The following is a 15479-nucleotide window of genomic DNA, read 5'->3' as shown; positions in this document are numbered from 1 at the left end:
TAGTAACCCTGAAGATAAGTAATTACATACTGGGCTTTGTAAAACGTGGTTGGGTTGCCATAAACAGCAGAGACAGAGTTACCTCCTGCTTTTGACCCTCGCTGCCGTGATAAAATTCCAGCTGTCATATTGCACCAAGTCATCCATTTGTGAACTGGGATAGTGAAAAATGTCTTATAAATTCCCATCAGTGAAGTAAACTCATGTTATGATGCTTGCTGTAGTATACAATTTACACCACATTGCATATTTCAATGCTTCTTTACTGAAACCAGTGACAATACGTTGACCAAAGAAAAATGCTGCGACTACCTGACAATGTGTTAACATTCTCTTTTAGATTGTGTGGTGAGTTCTTTTGGATAGTATGATATTGAGGTTTCTATCTGAGTGATGCATAGATTTACTTTAAAAATGTAAAAAGACCCAGCAGGTTTTGATTATATTTTATATTAAAAATTTACTAGTGTTTCTTTTTCCTATCTTTTTTACTTCCCCCTGTTTGTACCCTGGAGCCACCAGTGTTACCTTTTATAACTTTGGCATATTCCCCTCCTTTAGCGTCAACAAGTTTAAACTGGCCCATAATAGAACTTGAAAACGTATGTCATGTCTTTTCTATATATAAATTATATACATGTTAAGTTTAGCGTTTAATTAAAGTGAGTTGTTGGTGCTTTTTCTTATCTGATATAAATCTAAATATTTAAACACATTCCAATAAGTACCCAACATAAATTGTAAAAGTGTAGAGAAGACAGAATGAAAGGTTCCAGCACTCAAAATGAGTCATTTTGCCTGGAAGGATTTTGGCTTCTAAAATACAATTTTTGGAGTCAAGTGGAAATATTTTGGAGCCAGTATATACGGAGTATGTCATTTTAATGAGAGTCCAGGAGTCCTTAATGACTGCACAAGCATATTGGTGGCCAAAACCAGGTTTGAAATAATAAATTTTAAAAATATAATATTTTAAACTTTTTAGACTTTAATATTTTTAAACTGGTGCTTTAACATTAAGGAACATTCCTGCTTCTGCATTTTTTGGTGTTTCATGAACAAATATTACTACTTTAGTTGTTTGTCAATCTTGCAATGCATTACTCTCTTTACATTTTATTTTGTTTAGCAGGCAATTTATGGAATCCACACTGTGGATCATGTGTTCAAAAGATAAGCAGATGTCACTGATGAAGCTAATAACTTAGTCTCGAACAGAAAGAATCTTACCTAAATACCTGTATCTCTCAAATTCTTAGCACTAGTGATCAGATTGCAAGCCCATTTTATGGGATTATTGGATTTTGTGATGAAATAGTGGGTGAATAAAAAGCCTGTTCACTTATAAGAATGGAGAAAAAAGAATTAACCATTTCACTGTCATGGATCTGTATTTAACTTTGAATAAACAAGACGTTATTTATAACACAAGCAAGAGTTGTTTTTGAAAATAAGAGTTTGCATTTTAGTGGGGAAGAAGTTCTGTCAAGTGCAACATTGAATAATTTAAACTGTCCCAAATATGCTTCTGGAATCAATGATGTCATATTTTGAATATGTCCACTTAGAGAATAGAAATTGAGAGTATTTCTCAACTATCAAAACCTATCTAGTAACTTGCATGCACTTCTCCAAGGTCTGTGGGCAATCAAATCTATAGATCATTCAAAACATTAAATCCATTATTTCTGTCATGCAAAGCTTAGGAGCTGTCCCTCAACAGACTTGTATATTCATGGTTCAGAAACAGTGCACAGGTTACAGGCCTCGTGATTCCACAGCTTCCTGAATACTAAAAATGCTAAATAATTTCTGAATTCTTAGAACAGCCACAGGGCTAATGCATTCTATGCCAAAGATTCTCACTTGGTGCTAATGATACCAAAATGTACATGTTATGATACCAAAAATTGTATGCACATTTGTCAAGATTTACCAGAACATTCAGACATAATGTAGTGATGTGATAGTAATGTAATGGTTTTTCTACTTTGACCATTATGGTTTAGACTAATTTCAGGAAGTATTTCAAACAGAATGAGTAATTACTGCAATGATCTTCTGAATGAAGCAGTGAATGTGAAAATCTGGACTCATTAAATAGGCAACTAGATTTTGTGGTGCAAAGACCTTAGATTTCTATGGAAGGATAACTTGGATTTGAACTTAAAAGATATGAGCAAATATGAATGATAAATCTATTTCTTCATAGTAGGATAGGTTCATTTGTGAGTTTTATCGAACTATATCAATTTTATAAGAAGTCTTCCAAATTGAGTTAGCTATTTTTGATTTTTTTTCTCTCCCTTAAAGGCACAAATTCAGGTGGGAACAATTGCACACTTGCCTTTTGTTTTAGCTATCTGTTGTCAAAAATACAGAGTTTCTTTTGTAATGACTATTTTTGCTGTGATCAGCTAATTCATTTGGTAAAGGGAATTAGAGTTGAGATGTAACTGATTTGCTCAGTAATTCAATAATTTGTGCATTGATTCATCTGGGTCAGAAGCATACACCTGTTTATGTTTTGTAAATCAAGTCATCTGTGTCACAATTTTAGCAAATTTAAGTGTCATTCAGGGTTACAATAATAATTAGTTCAAATTATTGTTCAGGAACTTCTACTGGTAAGCGTGCATTTATCAGATACAAGTTGTATCTGAACCTTTTCATAGATTAATATTCAGCTGATATTTAACAGTTTCTATTCACAGATGAAGAATACTCATTTAGGCATAGTTCCAGAGTGTAACCATATCTTGAGCAGAGTTACTGCTTTAGGAATGGGTGGGGAAAAAATTAAGTTGACTTGCAAAAGTATGACGAGAGGACAATTGATTTGTGTGCACCTTATGTTAGAATTGAAATTAGATTAGATTAGATTACTTGCAGTGTGGAAACAGTCCCTTTGGCCCAACAAGTCCACACCGACCCTCCGAAGAGCAACCCACCCAGACCCATTAACCTACATTTACCCCTACACCTAACTCTACAGGCAATTTAGCATGGCCAATTCACCTAACCTGCACATTTTTGGACTGTGGGAGGAAACCGGAGCACCCGGAGGAAACCCACGCAGACACGGGGAGAATGTGCAAACTCCACACAGTCAGTCACCTGAGGCGGGAATTGAATGTGGGTCTTTGGCGCTGTGAGGCAGCAGTGCTAACCACTGTGACACTGTGCCGCCCAAATTAAACAGGGCTCCCAACTCAGATGGGTATTTTTGTCAGTCATTAGGAGTGAATGGTAGTGGGGAGAAAATCGACTGAACAAGTGGTGAATTATGAGAATGTCTTTCCCAGTTACGTAATCAAATAGTGTTAGATGTTATGAAGTTAGCTCCTTTTAAAAATGCAGATAGCTTAAAAAAAAATGAGGAAGAAGCCAATGGTTGGACATGATTGGTTGTGAGTAGTATTGGTTTATTTGAAGCAGTAAAATTTGTTTTTACAAAACTCATGATTCATATTTTGTTTGCTTTGCAAAAATGTAAATTGATGGTTTGCCCCCTACCTTGATCAAAGGAACACTGCAGGCATGAGTGTAAAATGAGAGTTAGATAATGGAATGCACCAAATTGGCACAATGTTCAATCATGATAACTGTCAAATATAGACATTATTAAGTTTTCTTCAGATGTTGAAAAAAATGTTTTCACATCAAAGAGTTAGTGGGTGTTCCAATTTCTCATCGATTTCCATTGTGACTTTTCTGATTAGGCATGCAATACAACTCATGCCTGCATAAATTAAAATACAGTTTAGTAGGCAAAATTAACTGAAAGATTAAGAGCCCAGTACTAACAGGGAGGAGGGTAGGGTGCAGGACAGCGTAAGAACCTAGCAGGCTTGATGGGCAGCAGGAAATAGGCAATCGGAGTTGGAGGGATGGGAACCGGGTTAAGGCTTGTTGGATGGTTGGCAATTAAAGCTGGGGAGAGTTGCAAAGAGGATCAGCATTCAGGGCTGGGTGAAAGCCAAACCTCCTTGAGATGCTTAAAAAGGAGGGAAGTATTCCTTTTCCTTCTGGTCACAATGTGTTGAAGAAGAAAATTACTGCAGGACAACTCCTATTTTCCTTTGACTGCCAAGTTTTCGGACTCCTGGCAAGCAGTAAATTGTCGGCTCCAATTACTGTTGTGGGAGCCTGGATTAAATATTCTAAGAAACTGCCCTGCCTCTCCATATCAGTACACTTGAAAGACCAAATATCCTGCATTCTATAAAGGACAGCAGATACATGAGCAGTAGACTGGAGGCCACTGAGTACTCATTTCACTTTTAAATGTCCACATTGGTCGTATGGATATTTAATATCAAGGCCCAAATTCATTTTGTTCACCTTGGTCTTGGTACCAAATTTGTGGCTGTTTCATTTTTTCAGAAAAGGAAAGAGGAATCACAAACAGAGGTCTGAGGAAAAAGTTGCAAACCACGAGCAATTGTTCGCTCTGTGATAGAGGCTTGCTATCTGTAGTTTGCTATACAGCAAACCAGTAAAATATGCAGGCTGACTAATGCAGATGAAAAATAAATACAGAAAATGCTAGAAATACTCATCAAGTAAGGTAAATCTGTTTTTATTTCAGATTTCCAAAATTTTCATCACACAATCCCTAAAACGTGGAAACAGGCCCTTCAGCCCAACAAGTCCACATCGACCCTCTGAAGAGTAACCCTCCCAGACCCATTCCCCTAGCCAATTACTCTACATTTACCCCTGACTAATGCACCTAGCCTGCACATCCCTGAATACTATGGGCAATTTAGCACGGCCAATTCACCTAATCTGCACATCTTTGTGATTGTGGAAGGAAACCCACGCGGACATGGGGAGCATGTGCAAACTCCACAGAGACAGTCGCCCGAGGCTGGAATCGAACCTGGGTCCCTGGCACTGAGACAGTAGTGCTAACCGCTAAGCCACCATGCCGCTCCACTTTTGAATGTGAGTTAAATCCTCTTCCAGATATTCCCAGCATGAAGAAACTCTCTTCTTTACAAAAGAGGCCTGTTTACCTTTACTATTTTATTCACTTCATTTCTTTCTATTTCCTTTCTCATGTTCAATAAGGGTTTCTACAAAAACACACGTGTGTAACCATATCTCCTTCCTTAGCAACAGTCTCCAACTCCAATTTATTCCATAATAAAAAGAGTGCAGAGAAACTCAGCAAGATTGGCAGTATCTGTGGAGAGATAAATAGAGTAAACTTTCCAGGTCTGGTATGACTCTCTTGAACTTGATCTCTTCATTGAGAACTGTCTACGTGACATTGACCACCTTAATTTCTCTACACCTCTCACCCTCTAATCTATCCCCCTCTGAACTTGCTGCACTTTATTCTCTCAAGACTAACTCTGACTTTGTTATTGAACAATTCAGAAGAACATCATTCTGGACTCAAAATGCTCACTTGGTTTCTCTTTCAAAAGCTGCTGTCAGACTTGCAGAGTTTCTCCAGCACTTTGTTTCTATTTCAGATTTCCAGTAATGATAGTACTTTTTTGTTAACCAACTTATTCCACATAGTTTCCAAGTGAAATTTCACCATTGGTGTTTTAATCTGACCACTCTTACATTCAGAACTTCCTGAACTATTCTGACTGCATCCTAGGATTCATGCTCGATGTCAAGCACTGCTACACGCACACTCTCGACCTCTCTCTTATGCAGCACTGACTCAGTCTATCTCAGCGCAGTCCAAAGCCACAGTTTTGTTTTGCCACCGCTTCATTTTGCCCTTTGATTCATTCCACGCTTCAGAAAAGATTTTTTAAACATCCCTCCACGTGTGAAGTATAAAGAAAACTGCTGATGTGTTGAGTATTTCCAGCGTTCTCTCTTTTTATTTCAAAATTGTCAGGCTACATTTCCTTCAAAAATCTCATAATCAGAATGTATCAGTATTTGCAATTCATCATAAGTCAAGAATCACTTACAGAAAAGTTCTTGTCCTAACCAGATAATGAGAAACAGGGAACTTGGAGCTTAGAAAATCTGAATGAAAGTTAGACACTTCTCTCACAAATGGGTGTGAAGGAAAATTAGAGGCAGATAACCTCAACCCTCCTTTTGGCAGAGTTCAGTGAACAGGCTGACAGTCCACTTGCCAGTAAAGATCTGAAGGGGGAGTTTTTAAAAAAAACTAGACAGAAAAAAATGCTGGTGGGCAAATATAAATACAAATTCCTAGTGTTTTCCCAGTTTGCTTAATAACCGGAAAGCAATAAAGAGAAATAATTAAGTATAACAGTAAAAGGAAAGAACATTGCAACTTTCCAATCAACTGAAAAAATGTCATCAGCATAAAGAGGTGATTCACAAGATTTTTCTCCTGCTGGGATTCTGTAGAGGTCAGGATCTTGCCTGATCACTGCAGCTAATGGTTTCTTGCTGTAATAAATATTGTTTAAAGTGGTCATGGACAGCCTTGTAGAGTGCCTCTTTGTAATATAAAAGATGTGAAATATTCAGCATTACTACTAACTTCCTCTTCAGGTGAAGAATATATTGTTTTAAAAATCGGATCAAATCCAAATCTTTGTAAAACATATTAGAACAAGAAATCTTAAATGCACACAATTTTAAAAAGAACTTTTTTTGGCATTCAAGAAAATAGATGGAACTGCTACAACCTACTGAGTTCAACTGCAGTAATGAAGTTATGTTTCTCAGATAAGTCTGAAAGGAGAGATTACCGGTAGTGATACCATTAAAAACCAAGAATACTCTGCTAATGCTTTACACAATTGAATTGAATGGAAATTTTGCATCGTCTGTTGTAGCCCTTGAAATATAAGATAAAATAGAATAGGTAGCACAGAAACAGGCCATTCAGCTTAATCTTCCATGTTAGCATTCATGCCCACTCATGCTTCCTTCAATATTTTCTGAAGTAAATCTATCTTTGTAACTCTCTATGCTGTTCTCCCTTAAATGCTTGTCTAACTTCCCTTCAAATGCCTGTACACTATTTGTTATTAGCCACTCCTAGTAGTAAAGACTTAGACTTTCTTGCCTCAAAGTAGCTTCTTCTGAATTCCCCATTGGAATTTTGGTGATTGTCTTATGTTGATAGCCTCTTATTATTCTCTTCTCCACAATTAGAAACATCACTCGGAAAGATTTCAGAAATTTAAAGATCGGTATTAAATCACTTTCCCTCCCAGCCTTCATTTCTCAAGAGAGGAGACCCAGACTGTTCATCCTCTTCTGATATATAAACCTACAAATCATGCCTTGTATCATGCCTGTAAATCCTCTCTCATCCTTGTTAGTCTCTCTATATTAGTTATGGCATAGATTATAAAGTTATGTTGAAGCTATGCATGACTTAGTTTGGCTGGAGCAGGACTACTATATACTGTTCTGGTAACCATGATAACATTGGAGGAGTCCAGAGGACATTCACCAGGATATAGCCTGCTTTGGAGCATTTAGTAGTAAAGAGAAAGTAGATAAGATTGGTTTCTTTAGCATAGTGAAGGCTGTTGGGGAACTTGATTGAGATGTACAAGATCTTGAGGGCATAGGTAGTGTGGATAGGCCCAGATGGAGTCCTCGGCCGTGCACTCAGATCCTGCACAGACCAGCTGGTGGGAGTATCTGCAGACATCTTTAACCTCTCCTACTCCAATGTGAGGTGCAGGAAAATTCAAGCAACATGCCTTAATGCCTACCGCCTTGTGCCTCTTACATTGATCATCGTGAAGTGCTTCAAGAGGTTAATAACAATACACATCGACTCCAGCTTCCCAGATTGCCTCATTCTGCTACAATTCGCTTACTGTCACAAAAGATCAATGGCAGATTCCATCTTCTTGACCTTACACTCATCCAGAACATCCAGATAACAAGAACACCTATGTCAGACTCCTATGTATTGACTTTAGCTTCACCTTCAACACCATAATTCCAAAAGAATGCATCTCCAAACTCTGAGACCTACGACTCTGCTCACCCCTACCTCTGCAACTGGATCCTGAGCTGCAGACTACAATCAGTAAGGATACGTGAACACACCTCATTCACAATAATCCTCAACACTGGTGCCTCGCAAGGCTGCATTCTCAGCCCTTTACTATAGTCTTTATATACTCTCAACTGTATGGACAAATTCAGCTCTAACTACATTTACAAATTTGTTGATGACACCATGATAGTGGGTTGGACCTCACACAACAAAGGGATAGAGTAGAGGAAAGAGATAGAGAACTTAGTGCCATGGTGTAAAGACAAAAATCGCTCCCTCGATATCAACAAAATGAACAGGCTGGTCATCGACTTCAGGAAGCAGAGCGGAGAACACACCTTTGTCTGTGTCAGTGATGCTGAGGTGGATGTGGTTGAGAGCTTCAAGTTCCTAGGAGTAAATATCACCAATGATCCACCCTGTTCCGTCCATGTTGATGCTACAGTCAAGGAAGTACACCAACGCCTCTACTCCCTCAGAAAGCTAAGGAAATTTGGCATGTTTACAAGACATTTAACAATTTATATAGATGTGCCATAAAAAGCATTCTATCCAGAATCATCCCAGCTTAGTATGGCAACTGCTGTATCCAAGATCGCAGGAAATTACCGAGTCATGAACTCCGCCCAATCCATCACAAAACCAGCCTTTCTTCCATTGAACCTGTCTACACTTCCTGCTGCCTCAGGAAAGCACACAACATAATCAAAGCTTCCTCCCACCCAGCTATGCTCTCTTCCACTCTCTTCCATTGGGCGAAAGATACAAAAGTTTGAAAATTTAAGAACAACTTCTTTCCCACTGTTATATGACAGGTCCATTCATAAGTCTGATATTAGATTTGATCTTTCTCTGCACCTTCTCTGTAGCTGTAATTCTGCATTCTGATCTGTTCCCCTGATTGACTTTTGTAAGGTATGATTTGTCTAGTTAGCATGCAAAACAATACTTTTCACTGTATCTAGATACATGCAACGACAATAAATCAATGCAAATCAAGTACTGGAGCGTGTAATTAGTGTAGATAAGTCAGTACAGATTCAATGGGCTGAAGGGCCTCTTCTGGCTTAATGATACTATATCCTTTTCTTTCGTATTATTGTAAGAGCAACTGCAAGCAGTATTTTAACGTGCGGACTCAGTAACGTTTCAAATATGTTTAACATAACTTCCCTGCTTTTAAATTATATCCTTTCAGAGATAAATCCCAGCACTTGGTTTGTGACCTTGATAACTTATGCAACATTTAGTAATTGGTCTGTTTGAATTCTCTTTTTTTCCTGTACTCCACCTCCGCTTAGATGGACTCCTAGTCTTCTTACGAGAAAGTTGTACCTCACATTTACCTATGTTGAACTTCTTTTGTCAATTATTCACCCATTCTGCAAATGTATTAATGCCCTTCCTTTGATTTGTTAAGGTGCCATTGCAAATTTACAAATCATTTTTGATTCCAAAGTCCAAATTATTTAATTTGAAGTGACATGTAAATATCAATGGTCCCAGCATTGATCTTTGTGGACCACTAATTTCCCACCTTTTGACACTCTGAATAACTACTTTTTATTCCAACTCACTCCTTTCTGTTTTGAAGCTAGCTAACAATCCTTGTTCTTTTTTTCCTGCCATTGCATTCTTGAACCCTACACATTTGGATTAGATTCCCTACAGTGCAGGGACAGGCCCTTCGGCCCAACAAGTCCACACCAACCCTCTGAAGAGCAACCCACCCAGACCCATTTCCCTCTGATTAATGCATTTAACACTATAGGCAATTTAGAATGACCAATTCATCTTAGGGACTGTGGGAGGAAACTGGAGCACCTGAAGGAAACCCATGCAGACACTGGGAGAATGTGCAAACTCCACACAGACAGTTGCCCGAGGCTGGAACTGAACCTGGATCCCTGGTGCTGTGAGTCAGCAGTGCAAACCACTGAGCTGCGTTATCTATTATGTGGCAGCTTAAGGAAAATTTCAATAAATTACATCTACTACATTGCCAGTGTCTTGTCTCTGTTAACATCTGAAAGAAGTTCGTGAAAGTTGGCCAGGCAGATTTGATTGCAGTTTAATGAATTTTACTATTATTTTATTCAATTATAAATCCTGACATGGAAAACCAAAATGTTGCTGCTTCTAATGTAAACTTCATATTGAGAGAAATGTGGTACACTAAATTATTTTTCGTCAGTGATTGGATTTGAAACTATTTTAGATGTTCATGTAGAAGGTTTTATGTTCCTAAAGAACCTAGATAGTGAACTTAGTGAAACCTCTACCTTAGCACAGTTGGTACTTTCATCTGAGAACTAAGTTATATTGATTGACTGAACATTGCAAATATGAATTGCCCATAGTGTTAGATGCATTAATCAGAGGGAAATGGATCTGGGTGGGTTACGCTTCAGAGGATTGGTGTGGACTTGTTGGGCCGAAGGGCCTGTCCCTGCACTGTAGGGAATCTAATCCAAATGTGTAAGGTTCAAGAATGCAATGGCAGGAAAAAAAGAAAAGGGATTGTTAACTTGCTTCAAAACAGAAAGATTGAGCATTGCAAATATGAAAAAGGTATCCTATTAAGGTAAGTAAGGTCGATGTCTGATATTTCTACTTAAGGATTGCATTTTGGGAAATCAGGAAATCAACATGCCAATATATTTTGTTTCATCTACATCCAGTCAGTATGCTGACAGTACATATAGGGCAGAGTTTGGAGAAAATCCTTTGTCAGTCCTGGAGCTACTCGTATTCAAAGTAATGGTGTGCAGCTGTTGACTGAGGGCAGTAACAACATTGACTTTGGTATTTTCTGTCATCAAATCATCTGCCAACATACAACAGTCTTGTGACCTGGGCACCAGAATAAGTCAGCTTATTTTGGAAATTGTCCAAATAAATGTCATAGTAAATAGATGATAATATCAAGATGATAATATGATTGAGATGATAATATCAACATTCCCTCAATAGTATGTAGACACCTCTAAGAACAGAACTTGTGGCTGCTGTGGAGATGCCCTCGCAATTCCAGCTGCATTTACTGCCCCATAATTATTTGCATACTGGAGTTTAATTCCACTGCAGATTCCTGCCAAGAAAAGATGCGATTCAGATGCAGGCAATGTCCTGATGTAGGCAGCTTCCATTTCAGAAACTCTGTATTTTTAGTCATAAATGAAGCTTAGAGCAGCCTGAACTGTTCATTTCAGCTAAGAAGTGTAACCTGCCGACTTATTTTAAAGAAAAAGAAACAAGTACTTTTTATTTGCCTGCAGCTGCTAAGACATCCCAGAATGGATAGACAGTTGGCGCTTAACAGAAAACAGCATGCATTCAGGTTGACTGGGTGCGACAAATGGAGTCCCATAGAGGTTTGTGCTGGGCCCTCACCTTTTTGTAATTTATATCTATGATTTAGATGAGTGGAGCAAAGGAATGACAATGAATTTGCAAATGACACAAAGTAGGAAAATATACTGGGAAGGTGACATAACCAGGATGCAGACCAATAGGTTAAGTGAGTGGGCAAAATCAGATAGATGGAATAAAATGTGGAATTGGCAACTTTGATGAGAGAAAAAAGTAGCTGAATATTGTTTAAATGGAGAATAACTACAGAAAACCAAAGTGCAGCAGGATTTAGGTGTCCAACTGCATAAATTACAAAAAAACTTAGTATACAAGTTAAAGCTAGTAATCCAACTGTTAGTAGGTCGCTATCCTTCATTTCAAAAAGAATTGAACATAAGAATTGCATGGCATCGGTGAGGCCACATCTCCATGTGTGCAGTTTTGGTCCCCTTATTTAAAAAGAGTCTTACAGATACTCCCTAGATACAGGAGTCATCCCTCTGAGTTGGAAAATTGCACGTCTCTACTTTTTTTTTAAGAAGGGTGAAAGAGGAAAACCACTGAATTTCAGACCAGTTAGCCTAACATCCATGGTGGGGAAATTGTTGGAGTTTATAAGTAAAGATGGGATATCTGAATGCCTTGGAAATTTTCAGTTAATCAGGAAGAGACAGCATGACAAGTAGGTCATGCATGACAACCCTGACTGAACTCCAGCCCTCACTTTCTCCTCGACGAGACACCACCTTAGAGGGAATACAACATGGATTTACCAGAATGATAGCTGACCTTCAGGGTTTAGATTAGATTATTTACTGTGTGGAAACAGGCCCTTCAGCCCAAGAAGTCCACACCAACCCTCCGAAGAGCAACCCACCCAAACCCATTCCCCTGCATTTACACCTTCATCTAACACTACGGGCAATTTAACATGGCCAATTCACCTAACCTGCACATTTTTGGACTGTGGGAAGAAACCGGAGCACCCGGAGGAAACCCACGCAGACGCGGGGAGAATGTACAAACTCCACACAGACAGTTGCCTGAGGCGGGAATTGAACCCGGGTCTCTGGTGCTGTGAGGCAGCAGTGCTAACCACTGTGCCACCATGCTACCCAAAGTTTAAGTTATGAGGAGAAATTATACAAATGAGGCTTGTTTTACCTAGAAATTAGAAGGTTAAGGGGTGATCTGATTGAAATCTTCAAGGTATTAACATGAAAAGATGTAGATAAAGATAAACTGTTTACATTGGTTGGGGATTCTAGAACTAAGGGGCAAAGTCTAAAACCGTTAAGGAGAGGAAGAAAGCACTTCCATGTAAAAAGGGTGCAAGATGTTTGTAACTCCCTTCCACAACTGACAGTTGATGCTAGATCAGTTGTTAGTTTTAAATGTAAGATAGCTATATCTTTGTTAAGCAAAGATATTAAGGGATATAGGCCAAAGGCAAGTATATGGAGTTAGGCCACAGTTTTGCCATGATCTCATTTGTGGAACAGTCTAGAGTCTGTTCCAATGTTCTTATGTTCCTGTGGTTGTGTTTTGTGTTGGTTCTGAGCAAGTCTATTAGATTGATACCTGGAAAGTAACATAAGAGTGCTTGTCTTATGGTGAAAAGTTGAACAGACTGTTGGTTGCAATTGAGTTTAAAAGAGTGGGGAATGATTTTATTGAAGCTATAAGATCTTGAATAGTCTTGACAAGGTAGACATGGAAAGGATGTTTGTCTTTGGTAACTCCAGAACTATGACACACCAGTAAAATTAGAGGTCACCCTGTTAGGACAGAGCTGAGGGGAAATATTTTCTCTGAGGGTTGTGTGACCTTACAACTCTGTCTCAGGAAGCAATGGAAACAGGATAATTGAATATTTCCAAGTTGGAGATGAAGGATTCTTATTTGGCAAGCTGATCAAAGGTAGTCCGGGGTAGATGGAAACATGGAATTCTGAGCAATGAGAGCAGTCATAATCTTAATTAAAGCAAATCAGGCTTGAAGGGCCAAATGGCTTGCTTTTTTTCCTAATTTGTATATTTATATGATAGATTTTGAGATGTTTATATATCAGAATGAGATAATTCAGCTTTGTGTTTAACCTCATCCCATGTTCCAGGTATTGGCCTATACCTTTATATTTATGCACTTCATTTGCGTATCCAAATAATTTTAAATGTGATATTATTTGAGAAACAATTTTTTTAGTCTCTGGAAGAGTTGACGGTTTTGGGGAGTGGGCAGGAAGGTGGATTTGAAGCCCAAAATCAGGCATTTGGTGTAGGATCGAGGAACCCCATGTTCTACCTCACACCTGTGAATTATATTATTGTGTTCTGCCACTACCATCCTTTTAAGTAGTGAGTTCTAAATCCCCAACATTCCCAGGTGAAAAAAATCCTCCGCTTCTTCTACCAGTTACTTTGATCAACGCCCCAGGTTCCTTCCCTTCTAAATAAATTCTTACTATTCATTCTGTCTGAGCCCCACATTATTTTATTGGTCTTCAATCTTCTTACAATCTCCTCCTCTCTTCCAAAGAAAACAATCCGACCAATACTATCTTTGCTTTATAGCTAAAACTTCCCAGTCACGGTAACATCCTCGTAAATCTCTTCTGCATTTTCTACTTTGGTAGTTGTCAGTTTGCATTTCAATAGCTCATCCTGTCAAAGTTTTTAAAAGATGTTGTGACATTGTGAAAGAGAAAAGAAAACAAAATGTAATCTGCATGTAGACAAACCAGAAGCTGGAAGAACACAGCAAGTCAGGCAGCATCGGGAGGTGGAGAAGTCAACGTTTTGGATATAACCATACTTCAGAAGTATCCATTTAAATTTTCTCCCTAACTTTGGATTCTGAGGATGATCTTTTACGATATGAATGATTAAGCTGATTGTTTTGTGTACCTCACAGTCTACTGTGCCTGGTTTCTCTGGCAAGGTGATTAAAAAGAGATTACTTGGCATTATCCCTGAATTCATGGAATCATCCGACGACATTTCCGCCACCTTCAAATGGACTCCACCACCAGGGATATATTTCCCTCCCCACCCCTTTCCACCTTCTGCAAAGACTGTTTCCTCCATGACTACCTGGTCAGGTCCCCGACCCCCCAACAACCCACCCTCCCATCCTGGCACCTTCCCCTGCCACCGCAGGAATTGCAAAACCTGCTCCCACACCTCCTCCCTCACCTCCATCCAAGACCCCAAAGGAGCCTTCCACATCCATCAAAATTTTACCTGCACATCCACAGATATAATTTATTGTATCCGTTGCTCCCGATACAGTCTCCTCTACATTGGCAAGACTGGATGCCTCCTAGCAAAGCGCTTTAGGGAACATCTCTGGGATATCCACACCAATCAAGCACACCCCACTGTGGCCCAACATTTCAACTCCCCCTCCCACTCAGCCGAGGACATGGAGGTCCTGGGCCTCCTTCACCGCCGCTCCCTCACCACCTGCCGCCTGGAGGAAGAACGCCTCATCTTCCGCCTCAGAACACTTCAACCCCAGGGCATCAATGTGGACTTCACCAGTTTCCTCATTTCCCCTTCCTCCACCTCACCCCAGTTCCAAACTTCCAACTCAGCACTGTCCCCATGACTTGTCCTACCTTCCTATCTTCCTTTCCACCTATCCACTCCACCCTCCTCTCTGACCTATCACCTTCATTCCACCCGCATTCACCCATTGTATCTATGCTACTTTCTCCCCACCCTCACTCTCCTCTCATTTATCTCTCCACCCTCCAGCACTCTGCCTGTATTCCTGATGAAGGGCTTTTGCCCAAAACATCGATTTTCCTGCTCCTCGGATGCTGCCTGAACTACTGTGCTTTTCCAGCACCACTCTAATCCATTATCCCTGAATTGTAGATGTTATTGATGATAATAGTCACTTATTTAGTTCTTAATCTCATGTTGCTTCAATAATTTTCTTCCTTCACCCAATACTGGTTCTTTCCCACTCTTCTTTGTCTTCAACATGTACTCCACTGCCTTTAAAAAAATATTCTGAGCCTGTGCTTTAATTTTTATTATTGTTCAAGATCCTCTGTCATCATTGTGTGGTTCTTCTATGTATTACTCCATTATTTCCTGATTAAGTCCTTTTCCATTAAAATTGAACCATCCTTTTATTT

General features: G+C 39.2%; 1 protein-coding gene across 7 annotated transcripts in view; it reads left to right on the top strand.

Moving 5' to 3' along the window:
* afg2a (AAA ATPase AFG2A) overlaps positions 1-15479 on the top strand; it is a 578508-nt gene that overhangs the window by 185959 nt on the left and 377070 nt on the right. The window contains exon 15 of one of the 7 annotated variants that reach the window (XM_087980094.1): positions 11257-11409. The exons of the other annotated variants lie outside the window; for them this stretch is intronic. Within the exon in view, the coding sequence (XP_087836220.1) occupies positions 11257-11394 (138 nt within the window). The 3' untranslated portion in view covers positions 11395-11409. Of the gene's footprint in view, positions 1-11256; positions 11410-15479 lie in introns of those variants that run through there. 7 annotated transcript variants of the gene reach the window in all.

The sequence above is a fragment of the Chiloscyllium plagiosum genome, unplaced genomic scaffold, assembly GCF_037043375.1.
Source record: "Chiloscyllium plagiosum isolate Xiang-an unplaced genomic scaffold, Cpla_swu_hap1 HiC_scaffold_36, whole genome shotgun sequence".
NCBI classification, from domain to species: domain Eukaryota; kingdom Metazoa; phylum Chordata; class Chondrichthyes; order Orectolobiformes; family Hemiscylliidae; genus Chiloscyllium; species Chiloscyllium plagiosum.
This window is presented reverse-complemented; position numbering and strand designations above follow the sequence as displayed.